The 13,470-nt window shown below is 44.0% G+C and overlaps 1 protein-coding gene across 15 annotated transcripts in view; it reads right to left on the bottom strand.

Moving 5' to 3' along the window:
• Nucleotides 1-13,470, bottom strand: part of SNX27 (sorting nexin 27) — a 120,320-nt gene that overhangs the window by 83,295 nt on the left and 23,555 nt on the right. For 6 of the 15 annotated variants that reach the window (XM_008984372.5, XM_008984370.5, XM_054247440.2 and 3 more), the window contains exon 1: nt 11,564-12,005. The exons of 3 other annotated variants lie outside the window; for them this stretch is intronic. In XM_008984372.5, coding sequence (XP_008982620.1) covers nt 11,564-11,877 — 314 coding nt within the window. In that variant the 5' untranslated portion in view covers nt 11,878-12,005. Of the gene's footprint in view, nt 1-11,563; nt 12,006-13,470 lie in introns of those variants that run through there. 6 more of the 15 variants (XM_078355644.1, XM_078355643.1, XM_054247442.2 and 3 more) reach the window with 1 other exon arrangement.

Raw genomic sequence — 13,470 nt, 5'->3', positions numbered from 1 at the left:
AAAAATTAAAAAATTAGCTGGACATGGTTGCGCATGCCTGTAATCCCAGCTACGTGGGAGGCTGAGGCAGGAGAATAGCTTGAACCAGGGAGTCAAAGGCTGTAGCAGGCCGAGATCACACCACTGCACTCCAGCCTGGCGACAGAGTGAGGAAAAAAAAATAATAAACGGGAGAGTCAGGCCTGGTGGCTCATGTCTATAATCCCAGCATGTTGGGAGGCCAAGGCAGGAGGATCATTTGAATCCACAAGTTCAAGACCAGTCTGGGCAACAAAGTGAGACCTTGTCTCTGCAAAAAAATACACAACTTAGGTTGGGCGTGGTGGCTCAGGCCTGTAATCCCAGCATTTTGGGAGGCTGAGGCAGGCAGATCGTTGAGGTCAGGAGTTCAGGACCATGGCCAACATGGTGAAACTAAGTCTCTATTAAAAAAATACAAAAAACAAAATTAGCTAGTATGGTGGCATGTCTATAATCCCAGCTACTTGGGAGGCTGAGGCAGGAGAATAGCTTGAACCTGGGAGGCAGAGATTGCAGTGAGCCAAGATCATGCCACGGCACTCCAGCCTGGATAACAGAGAGAGACACTGTTTCAGAAAAAATAGGTAAATAAATGAAAAAATATATATATGTGTATATATATAAATTAGCCAGGTGCAGTAGCGCATACGTGTAGTCCCAGCTACTTGAGAGGCTGAAGTGGGAGAATCACTTGAACCCAGGAGGTCGTGACTTCAGCCAGCTGTGATCATACCACTACACTCTAGCCTGGCCAAGAAAAATAAATTAAATTAAAAAAAATTTTTTTAATGGCAAAGAAAGTTGCTAATAGCCATGATGATTTTCCTAAAGTAATTCATTTTCCTCCTAAAAGTTTCTGAGGACCCCCACTCAGTCATTCGCCAGCAAAACACAACTAGTCCTAAATCATTTCCCAGCACCAACTCAGGGTTTGAGAGCTGCTACATCTTGAATCATTGCCAACATGGCCAATTTAAAGGCTATCCCTAAATGATTTTAACTTGGTATACTGACCACAGCGAAAGTTAAAAAGAATAAAATCTGCGTTCGGATCAGAATGAAATAAAAAACAAATAAATAAAATAAAATCTACTTGCTTTATCAACAACTTGGTTTGCAAGTCAGGTAAATCATCAAATGAAAAAAAAATCTTGATTCTTCAAAGTTCTATTTAACTACTATTTCTGAATTCCTACATGATGTAATTAAAAGCATGATTCCTCACGTGACCTGGTAAATTTGTTCTGAGGCCACAGCCTGCACCCTGAATCTCAACCACCCATTTCCTATATATTCAATTCATCCCAAGTGGTATGTACATGAATGTGAATAGATAGTTAATCTATCACTACAACTGAAAAAACGGCTGAAATACCTTCATTTATGAAAGACAGTCTTTACAAATTAGTAGAGATATACCTTTGCAGAGAGATGACCCTTTGACGATCAATACCATCTTTTAATACAAATTAAATTTCAGAAATTTCTTTTGGAAATAAGAAACACAGACTCCAGTTTCTATAAGTCTATAGTGTATTCCAACACATTGAGGAAGAAGAAAGGTACAGTCAGACCCTTTCCGAATCAGGAATATAAAAGATAACTGGGTAGGACAGGGAGATCTAAAATAATCCACTAGCACATAACTCACAAAGGAAGCTTCAGTGTCACATTTCCTTAATACACAACATCAGGTGGAACAAAACTTATTGCTGTTTCCAAGTAAAGACAGGCAGGAGCAAACACTCTAGATGATTAAACTGATCAGCAAAAGGAGAAAAAGTTTCCAAAATTTTCAGAGGCCATCATGTTTTCCAAGATCTCCAAGCATTCATTTAATCAATCTGCCAATTTTTAAAACATACTAAATAAACATAAATAAGACTAAATAGACACACAGATATAAAAGTATTGTGGTATGGGTAGGGGGAGAGAGATGACCTCCTACTTAATAATCTTACTGAAAGTTCCGTAAGAGTACTCAGCCTCTTGAAAGCAGCTGGGAGAGCATGCACCAGAGCAGCTGACCCTGCAGACTGCCTGTATTTTTCCAGAGAAGTAAGCTAATTCATTGTGTATCGAGCCAGTAGAATACATAGGCCTATCATTCTGGTCTTACTCTGAGGTTTGACACAAGAATCTAAAAAGTTTCGGATAGCTTAACCAAAAACAAAGCACTTCTTCAAAGATGTTTTCATATAAATGGAAGTTCACTGGAGGAAGTACCCGTAAGAGGACTCAAATGCAACTCCTTATTCAGCAACTCACTACCTTGCAGAGAGGCGCATTTCCTCAACTATTATGAGAACCTTATTTAGTCAGGGAGCGATAAATAATAAACAAGAGACTACACACATACTACCAAGCATTTGACTAAAACCTACCACAAAATTTAACCCTGGAATACTCCTAGTATGATGAGCAAAAGCAAAAATTCACTCCGTGGTCACTACCAAGTCTTAAACTTATTTGAAGGAGCTTCACATGAATTCTCATTTTGAAGGTAGGTATTAAGTGTAAACGTTAGGACCACATTGCGTTCCCCACTCTCTCTTCAGTCTCCTCAGCCCCCAACGTGCAGTATGCCAAAAGGAAAGATTTAAATTAAAAGAAGCATCTTCAAATCAGAGGAACACACTCAGAGGAAAGTACAGCTAACACAGAACAGGCCTGTAGCACACAGGGATGATAGTTGCCAACTGCAAACCTAACAGTAAATATAGTCATATAAAACATAAGAGAAAGGATAACTGAGAAGCTAGATTCGATTATGAAATAAAATACATACACAAGTTAAAAGCAACCAGCTCCTCACCAGCTGTTCCCAGTTCTGGGTGTCAGAGCCTATTTGTTCTTCGTTCCCTTCTTTATATAGTACAAGACAGTCCAAGAGACTAGATGCTCTGAAATTCTTCTAATTCTAATCGTGATTTTCCTCTTTTGCCTTGGAAAAGGTATTCCACCTCTTCTGGTAAATAATTATATAAAACTTAATTCACAGGAAGTCCTGGGTATTCATGCACACACAGCTGTATTCTGAGCTCATCAAGAGAAAGAAACCAAACTTTTTGGCATTATATTCCAAACCATCTTTTTAAAATCTTACTGCAATCTTCCTTTCCAGTTTCCATCACCACAAACGCCTACAGACAAACAGCAACTTTAAGCCCCTCGCTAGCCTAAGAACTTTTCACATTTTCCCCTTTGGTCACAGTGTTCCTCAACCTACAAAATCCTTGTCCCTTCTCTGAAGTTATACTTGTTCTTCAATCATGTTTACAAGCCTTCTATGGGCTGTCTCCTCACCAGTCATCTTAGGCATATTCACTCCTTCCTCTGTACTCTGTGCTTTTCATCTCTCCCCATTACTTCATTTAGCTTTACACACAGAAAACTGTTTACCCGTACCTTCCCTACTGCAGTGCAAGCTTCTCAAGGGCAGGGATGCAGAGACCCTGTGACTCATGCAAGCCAAGTATTACCTTATACACAGTGTGTGCTTCCTTGTGGAACCAGACTGAGTACGAAATAATGTTTAGCGGGCCAGTAACAGGAAAAGTGATGCCCTAAATTACTGTTTCTCAGACAGTGGCTCACAACCTGATGAGTTGTGAAATTAATGTACCAGGCCACCACTAGCATTAAAAAAACTGAACAAAGACACTCAAAATAGGAACAGACTAAAAAATACCACAGTGGGCCTGGTATGGTGGCTCACACCTGTAACCCCAGCGTTTTGGGAGGCCGAGGCAAGCAAATCACTTCAGCCCAGGAATCTGAGACCAGCCTGGGCAACAGGGTGAAACCCTGTCTCTTCAAAAAAAAAATAGAAAAAATTAGCTGGGCATGGTGGCATGCACCCATGGCCTCAGCTTTCTGGGACACTAAGGTGGGAGGAAAAAAGGAAACCCCCAAAAAAACTGTATCTACTGGTATCATGCACTCTGGTGTTTTGTTTTATTTTTGAGACAGGGTCTCACTCTGTCTCAGGCTTGAGTTCAGTGACGTGATCGTGGCTCACTGCAGCCTCCCAGGCTCAAGCAATCCTCCCACCTCAGCCTCCTGAGTAGCTGGGACTATAGGCATGCGCCTCTTTATGTGGCTAATTTTTCTGGTTTTTTTTTTTTTTTTTTGCAGAGATGAGGTTTCACCATGTTACCCAGGCTGGTTTCAAACTCCTGAGCTCAAGTGATCGCCCACATCGGCTTCTCAAAGTGCTGGGACTACAGGTGTGAGCCACTGTGCCTAGCCAGTAAATACAATTTTTGTGATTCTTTTTTTGCATATATATTGGGTTGTAATATAAAATGTATCTCTTACTATGAGTTGCAATTTTTAAAAAAGTATTTTTAAACCTTCTAAATTTTTTATCCAAATGTGGGCTGAACTGTACCAACCCATCCAGAGCTCTTACTGGATTGCCCAAGAAGCACAGAAAACATCGATATAGCTTTGAGTGGAAAAGAATGAACCTAACTGGCTCTAACCTAAACCACCACGATATCCTTTGTCAGCAATGCCGTCATCTAATGAATGAACTCGCCACAGATCATGCTCAAAAAAGCACTTTGCAGTGATCATAAATTAAGTGTTGCCTTGTCAATTAAGTCTCTTTGCTTATCTAGGAGGTCATGAGAATTATTCCCAATGGGGCTTATCTTAAAAAATAATTATCCTTCAGAGCATGGTAACAGACCTCATCTGAAATAAACTAGTTAGTGGTGGCTGGAAAGAAAACTGTTCTTCACAGTAACTTAAAAGACCCAGACAAACCATTATGCTACTAATAAAATGTATTTTCCTGGGGTAGCAACCTGTGGAAGTGATTTCTGAGGGGAAAGTAATGTTATTTTCAAATTTAGTTTTATTGGTTTGCAACCTCAACTACCTGTGAAATTAAAAGGCATTTAAAAAGGATTGTTCTGCTGTCTTCACTGATACCCAGCAGAGTAAAGATAGCAACCATAAAGGCAAAGAACACCTGCTTTAGTGTCTTATCCAATTTTTACAATAGGTAATAGTGAGCAAATAAAGGTACAAAACAGTTACATTTCACAATAGTAAAACCAAAGTTCAACTGCTACGGAAGGCCGGGCGCAGTTGCTCAATCCTGTAATCCCAGCACTTTGGCAGGCCAAGGCGGGTGGATCACGAGGTCAAGAGATCAAGACCATCCTGGTCAACATGGTGAAACCCCGTCTCTACTAAAAATACAAAAAAAATTAGCTGGGCATGGTGGCGCGTGCCTGTAATCCCAGCTACTCAGAAGGCTGAGGCAGGAGAATTGCCTGAACCCAGGAGGCGGAGGTTGCGGTGAGCCGAGATCGCACCGTTGCACTCCAGCCTGGGTAACAAGAGTGAAACTCCGTCTCAAAAAAAAGAAAAAAAAAACTGCTATGGAAGTTTACAGGAATGTAACAGAATTTTAGGTTAATGGCCAGGTGCAGTGGCTCACGCATGTATTGCCAGCAGTTTAGAAGGCCAAAGTGGGCAGATCACTTGAAGCCAGCAGTCCAAGACCAGACTGGGCAACATGGCAACCCCATCTCTACAAAACAAAGTACAAAAAAAATTAGGCCAGATGTATTAGTGCATACTTGTAGTCCTGGCTACTCAGAAGGCAGAGGTGGGAGGATCACTTGAGCCCAGAATTCAAGTACAGCCTGGGCAACATAGTGAGACTTCTGTCTCTTTAAAAGAAAAAAAAAAAAAAGCCGTAAAAAGAGAAAATATTCAAGATCTAGAATCCAAAGATCTGGATTTAATTCTGGTTGCCATCCATTGATACAACACTCAGTTTCCATTTGTTCTCTTATAAAATAGGGATAATAGGCCAGGCGTGGTGGCTCACACCTGTAATCCCAGCACTTTGGGAGGCGGAGGCGGGCGAATCATGAAGTCAGCATGACCAACATGGTGAAAGCCCATCTCTACGAATAAGACAAAAATTAGCCGGGCATGGTAGCACATGCCTGTAATCCCAGCTACTCAGGAGGCTGAGGCAGAATTGCTTGAAGCCGGGAGGCAAAGATTGCAGCAAGTGGAGATCACATTACTACACTCCAACCTGGACTACAGATCAAGATGCCGTCCCCCCCCAAAAAAAAAAAAGCCAGACACGGTGGCTCATGTTTGTAATCCCAGCAATCTTGGAGGCCATGGCAGGCGGATCACGAGGTCAGGAGTTTGAGACCAGCCTGTCCAATACGGTGAAACCCCATTTCTACTAAAAGATACAAAAATTAGCCGGGCAAGGTGGCACATGCCTATAATCCCAGCTACTAGGGAGGCTGAGGCAAGAGAGCTTGAACCTGGGAGGCAGAGGTTGCAGTGAGCTGAGATCATGCCACTGCAATCCAGCCTGGGTGAGAATGAGACTCCATCTCAAAAAAACAAACAAAAAAAAATAGATATAATACTCATATATTCACTCGCCAAGTATTTATTGAAGGATACTTTCCATGTGCCACCAGACATTTGGCTAGCGATACAACAAACACATAGTATTTGATGTAGTCCCTGCCTTTGATGAACTTATTATCTTCCTATTTCACAGGGCTGTGTGAAGATCGGATGTAAAAACACGACAAACTATAACATACTATACCCACTGCAAAGTGGTATAATGATTATCACTATTAATATTAACTTGCTCTACCTCTTTTTTTTTTTTTTTTGAGACGGAGTTTCGCTCTTGTTACGCAGGCTCGAGTGCAATGGCACGATCTTGGCTCACCGCAACCTCCGCCTCCTGGGTCAGGCAATTCTCCTGCCTCAGCCTCCTGAGTAGCTGGGATTACAGGCACGCGCCACCATGCCCAGCTAATTTTTTGTATTTTTAGTAGAGACGGGGTTTCACCATGTTGACCAGGATGGTCTCGATCTTTTGACCTTGTGATCCACGCGCCTTGGCCTCCCAAAGTGCTGGGATTACAGGCTTGAGCCATCGCGCCCGGCCCCTTGCTCTACCTCTTAACATCCATCTTTATTTTTCAAAACCTTAGCAAGAATTTAGGCTGGAATTTGAGAGCCTCACAATTCCCTATTTGTTGGTATAGTCTTAGCTCATTACTCTCAATACAATAATGAAAATAAAACAAACTGGGAATCCAAAGCCTACAACCTACCACATCACCCTGGGCATGTAACTGGGCATGTGGGTTACATTACCCACATGGGGCAAAGGATTTCTAGGCCCCATGAAAGATCTACTGAACCATAACCCTTAGAAGGTGAGCCTAAGAATCTGTACTTTTGATAAGCATACCCAAGTGTTTCTTAAGCACCTTAAAGCCTGAGAACCACTGCCATAAAAATTTCCTTTGAACAATAACCATGATTTCATTGTTTCAAACATTATCAAAATCTACCTAGAAAATATCAGCGAAATAGAATTCAGTTACAATTGCAAAAGCAGCTCCTGAGATGGTACCTCCTCTATGATACATGACTCACACTTAACTCATAAAAATACTTATGGCACCAGCCTCTTTATTCATTTTCAAATTCTCACACAAAATGAAGTAAAAAAGACTGACTCTCAAAAAACAAATTGATATATACAGTTTTATGACTTTAATAAGGGAAAGCTGATGGGTCTATTATCTAGTAGTTATCAAAGAGGAAAACATATACACTGACTAGCATAATATATCATGATTTTGAACGCTTGCAGGCCAATCTTAGTGGTCCGTGCTCAAACTAATCCCTCAAAAACACAGACAGTTTCATGTCCATATCCACCACACACTAAAACCTTTCAGCAGCATCTCTCAAGAAATCAATCAGGAGTCCTTGGAACTACTTTAACCTAAAGAAAATTAACCTGAAGTCAAATGCTACTTCACATACCATATAATTAGTGCAAAGACATATTTATTTTGGTTCTGTTTGTTGAACACATTCTTTACTCATTAGCCTCCAGGTACATACACATCAAAGGGAAGACACTCAGTACATGTTACACTGGGAAAAATTACAAGGTGGAAACTAGTCAAAAAAACTTTCCATCTGCAGTAAAATTTAGGGCCCAGAGGGTTTGTTCATACTGCAGTACCAAGCCCTGCAACATGACTCCCAAACCAGTTAGAATCTAGAAGTTTTGAAAGGAGAAAGGGCAAACTGAACCACATGCGCTCCAATTTATAGTTTCAGGACTAACGATCAGAACAGTCTTAGGAAGCCGACTTTAAAAGAAACACAAAGAAGCAGATGCTCTTACTTGTGTCCAAGTTTGTATGCCCTTAAGTCTCAAAGTTACTCTGTTCTTTCACATCTCTATCAGTTGTCCAAACAACTGAAAAATACGAAAATTGTTGTAAAAACAATTTGTAAACATAATAGAAGAATCTAAAATAGGGAAAACTCTTAAATAGTAATTATCAAGGTCCAAACATTCACCTACGTCTTGATACAAACTACATCCACACAATGATAATCCACCTATCCCTAATTCTGACCCTACCCGGCTCTTAATCAACATGCAAAGCTTTCCTGAGTCAACACACATTAACTTTAAGAACTTGGATGACAGACAAAAGCTCTAAGGAGTATTGCCTAAAAAATGCTTCAGGAAAATTAGCATCAACCTAACCAAGATCGAGACAAGGAGCAAGTACAGATTATCCCTGGAGAACCACATCTATTTGGTTGCTCATTTCCCCTCTCACTTGAAACCCTGAAGCGCAGGTACAGACTATGAAAGAAAGAAAGAAAATAGAAAGACACTGAATAGTTGACGCCTCACAGAATTTACCACTAGCTTAGCTTTGGGTTGTAATTATCATTCCCCTATAGTACCAAAGAAGGTTCAGAGAATTTGGAAATCAAAATATAGTTGGAAGGGTGAGAAACCAATGCCAGGAAGATTTCTGACTATCACAACCTTCCAAAGATGTCTTCTGGGCAGAGTAATCTTTTCCCCTGCCCACTAAAAGAGGTGAACTTCTCTACTTACCACCAAGGATGTACCAAAAGTAATGTTTTTTCTCTAGAAGGCAGATTGCCCAGCTTCCTACTGTGGAACCTAAGCCTAGGGCAAGTCCTTCTACCTTCCCTGGGGGATCATCTGAGGTCTCCTTTGCAGTTTACACCTGGGCTGTTCTGCAGAAGCCACAATAAAGGAAAGAAGCCACTAACTATGTATGTTGGGATGTGTGGGTATAGCTGCAAAGACAGATCACGTTAACTATAGTCTCCTACAGAATTATTCGTTTTGGTTTAGTTCCTATAGATCCTGTGAAGAGTAAATAATTTAGAACTTTATTATAAATTTATAATTGTAAATGCTTTAGTTTTAAATTTAAAAACAAGAAGCTGAGTCCAAAGTTAACTTCCAGAGGGAAAGGAAAATGTCAATTCCAAGACCACCTATTGGAAGAAACATCAGCCGCAAATTTTGTTATCTAGAAAGAAAAGAATTAGGTGCCCAAGAAATCTGAAAATCATTGCTGTAATCCCAGCACTTTGGGAGGCCCAGGCAGGCAGATCAACTGAGGTCAGGAGTTTGAGACCAGCCTGGCCAACATGGTGAAACCCAGTCTCTACTAAAAATACAAAATTAGCTGGGCATGGTGGCACATGCCTGTAATGCCAGCTACTCAGGAGGCTGAAGCGGGAGAATAGCTTAAACCCAGGAGGTGGAGGTTGTAGTGAGCCGAGATCACGCAATTGCATTCCAGCCTGGGCGACATGAGCAAAACTCTGTCTCAAATAAAAAAAAAAAAAAAAAGAATATATTGTCAGAGAATACTAGGAAACAGTATATGGGATATTAATGAAATAAAGGAAGCATCTATTTACAGAAAGGACAGAAGAAAGGTATACCATCTTCAAACACTTAGGCAAATAGTTGCCTCAGTAAGCAACTACTTCTTTTTTTTTTTTTTAATCAGCTTTCACAGGTTAAAACCAACTATTTTTTGAGGTGGAAGAGATGAGGAAACAGAATGAGTGGATACCATACAGTAAGAATGTCAAGAATAACGGCAGGGAGCACAGGATGAGTAAGAAGAAATGGACTTCTTCATAAGGCAGATTTTCAAGAGACTATCCCATTTGCAAACCTACTGTTTTACAAGAGGCCACTGAAGGTTGTGGAAATTACAATTAAAATAAAATTTGTAGAAACAGAAAGATTTCACGTGGGCAAATCAAAACATGGAGGAAGAGAGTAAACGTGTAAAAAATGAATGCCAAATGTAGATTCAGTAAGAAGAAACAGTACGGAAGACCACTGAAGAGAACGGAGACGATGCGGGCACACACCACCTGCAATCGCTATCTGAATTTCAATGCAAAGCACACAAACGCAAATGTAACACCTAGATTAGGGTAGTGGAGGAGGTGTGCAGAGACTGCAAGACAGACAAGGCAGCATCCTGCAAAGAGCGTGGAAGGATGTGGTGGGGAAGGAGTATGAAGCGGGAGGGGCTGCAGCAGGGGAGAGAGGGTGGGCTGCAGCAGCAGAAGGCGCCTTAAAAAAACAGCAGAAAGGAGAAGTAGCCTAGGGGAGAGAGAGACTAGGACAAAGTCAAGCGTGGGATCACAGAGTAGAAGAGGCAGCTGAGAGAGGCAAGCCCTAAAAAAGCAGAGCGGCCAAAGACTCAAAAGGGCTTGTAGTTTGGGAAGAGGAGGAGTTAGGAGGGCTCTACCAGAAACCTGACTAGAAGGAGGCGTGAGGATAGAGCAGGAGTGAAGGCGTGGGGCCAGGGCAGGGATGCTATCAGAGGGCTGTGCTGATGGAGACACTAGATTCCAAATTAGGGTGTGATACAGTGCCAACCGAGAAGAGAAACTACAGTGTCAAATTCCACGACCCCCCCCAAAGGCATGCAAGGGTCAGACAACAAGGTAAACTCTCGGAGTAGGAATACAAAAAGGAGAGGAGGATAGGGGCACACGGTGGGATGGAAAAATTTAGGGGAGGCTTCACCACGAGGAGAGGATAACTAAGGAAAGAAAAAGCAGTGGAGCGGGGAGGAAAGGTGTTTCCGGAGGAAAAGTAGGAGCAGAACAGAGGTCCTGCCTTCTTGGTCTGGAGGGCAGACGGGGCAGTTCATGGGGGTGGGGCGGGGGCTGGGAAGTGGTGGAGAACGAGAAGCTGCGATGCTGAATATGAGAACCTGGGGAGGACAAGGTACTGGCTGGGTCAGAAAACGGAACGCCGTCAGTAAGAAACAGATGAGGTTCCTTCTGAGCAAGGCGAGGGGGAGTGAGGAGCAGAATGCAGCACACCAAACGGGAGAGCAAAGGGGCGGAGAAGAGCCCAGAGTAATCGGGGCAAGGGGAAGGGCACTGGGGGCGCAAGGGCATGCGCTGGAGACGATGGGGTGGGAGACTGGCGTCGCGGAAGCCCCGGGGCTCGTGGGGGCAGGGCTGCCCACAAGGAGGGGCCCGGCTGCGGAGGCCCGAGGGGCGGGGGTCGCGAGGCCAGCTAGGAGCTCGGGGGAGGTGCGGCCTGGGGGTGACAAGGGTAGAGGAGAGGCAGGGGCAGGAGAAGGGGCGCGGGGAGGGTGGGGCGCCGGGCAGCCCCGATACTCACACCTCCAGGATGCGGTCCCCCTTGCGCACCCCGGCCCGATCGGCCGCCCCCCCGGGCAGCACGGCGCTCACATGCTGCAGCGGCGCGTAGAGCTCCCCGTTGATGCTCCGCAGTTGCCCGCCCTCGCTCACTTGGCCCCGCACGTTGAAGCCGTAGCCGGACTCGGACTTGACGATGCGCACGACCCGCGGGCCGCCGCCTCCCCCGCCGCCGTTCCCGGCGCAGTGGAGCCCAGAACCCCCGCCGCCGCCGCCGCCACCTCCGTTCCTGTGAGGGGCTGAGGGGTGAATCCCTTCCCCGTCCTCGTCCGCCATCTTGCGAGCAGGCGAGCCGTACCCCCGCCCCCTACGCCTCCAAGGCCTCCCGGCGCGTGCTCGCCCTGCCCGGCAGCCGCACGACCCCCCGACGCGCGCGCTCGATCCGCCGGCCACGGGACCGACTCGGCCTCCGAGCTGCTGGCGCGGGGTGAAGAGGAGGCAGGGGGCGGGGGTAAAGCGGACAATCAGGCACCCTGGGGCCTCCTGGGAGATGTAGTTTATGGGCAGTGGGGGCAGGGAGCGGTCCGGGCCCCGGCCGAGCCGAGGTTATATGACGCAGTTGGGAAGCAACGCCTGCCGGGAGTTGTAGTTTATCTTTTATGCTGGGTTAAGAGTTTCATCTGTTGGGTGGGGAACGTCTAACCCAGCTCCCAGCGTGGTAAAATGATTCAGATCCTGATGCAGACTAAGGTTCCCCCCTGCGACTTTCGTTTCATAACCTCTAAAAAACAATAATGTTAAAATAACGTTTATGATTCAACACAATCTTAAATTATAACAACTCATTTATTTGCACAGTAACTGATATGTTGACCAGGGCCCCACAACCTGTGAGACAACCGGATCACGATTAGCTTCCCTATTTTACCTTATTAGGAAACAACCTTAGAGTGCTCAAAGTCATCCAGCTACTAAGTATCAGGAACTAAGGCCAGTTATTGTGCAACTTTCTTGTCCTGTATTGCAACTACAGTCATGTGCCACATAAGAACATTTTGGTCTACAATGGACTGCAAACAGAGGGAGGCCCCATATGATGATAATGGAGCTGGAGAATGTCTATCACCTAGTGACACGGTAGCCACCATAAGGTCATAACGCAACTCATCACTCACAGGTGTGGGGTGATGCTGGTGTTAAGAAACCTACTGCACTGCCGGTCATGTGAAAGTATAGCACATACCATTATGTACAGTACATAATACTTGATAATGGTAAGAACTACGTTACTAGTTTGTGAATTCACTATACTTTTTGTCACTATTTTAGAGTGTACTCCTTCGACTTAATGTTTTTTAAGTTAACTGTAAAGCAGCCTCAGGCAAATCCTTCAGAAGGTATTCTAGGTATTCCAAGTATTGTGGGTTTTCTTCAGGTATTCCAAGAATGGGAGGGTGTCTGTTTGTTTGTTTTTGAGATGGAGTTTCGCTCTTATTTCACCCAGGCTGGAGTTCAATGGCATGATCTCGGCTCACTGCAACCTCCACCTCCAGGGTTCAAGCGATTCTCCTGCCTCAGCCACCCAAGTAGCTGGGATTATAAGTGTGTATCACCACACCTGGCTAATTTTTTTTTTTTTTTTTTTTTTTGTATTTTTAGTAGAAACAGGGTTTCACCATATTGGCCAGGCTGGTCTCAAACTCCTGACCTCAGGTGATCAGCCGCCTCAGCTTCCCAAAGTGCTGGGATTACAGGAGTGAGCCACCGCGCCTGGCCCCAAGTATTGTTATCATGAGATGATAGCTGTGTGCATGTTATTACCCATGAAGACCTTCCAGTGGGACAAGATGTGGAGGTGAAAGGCAGTGAAATTGATAATCTAGATCCAGTGTAGGCATAGGTTATGTGTGTGTTTAGGTTTTAGTTTTT

This window comes from Callithrix jacchus, chromosome 18 (genome assembly GCF_049354715.1).
Source record: "Callithrix jacchus isolate 240 chromosome 18, calJac240_pri, whole genome shotgun sequence".
Lineage (NCBI taxonomy): Eukaryota > Metazoa > Chordata > Mammalia > Primates > Cebidae > Callithrix > Callithrix jacchus.
Note: the sequence above shows the minus strand (reverse complement) of the source record. Positions and strands in the feature narration are given on the sequence as shown.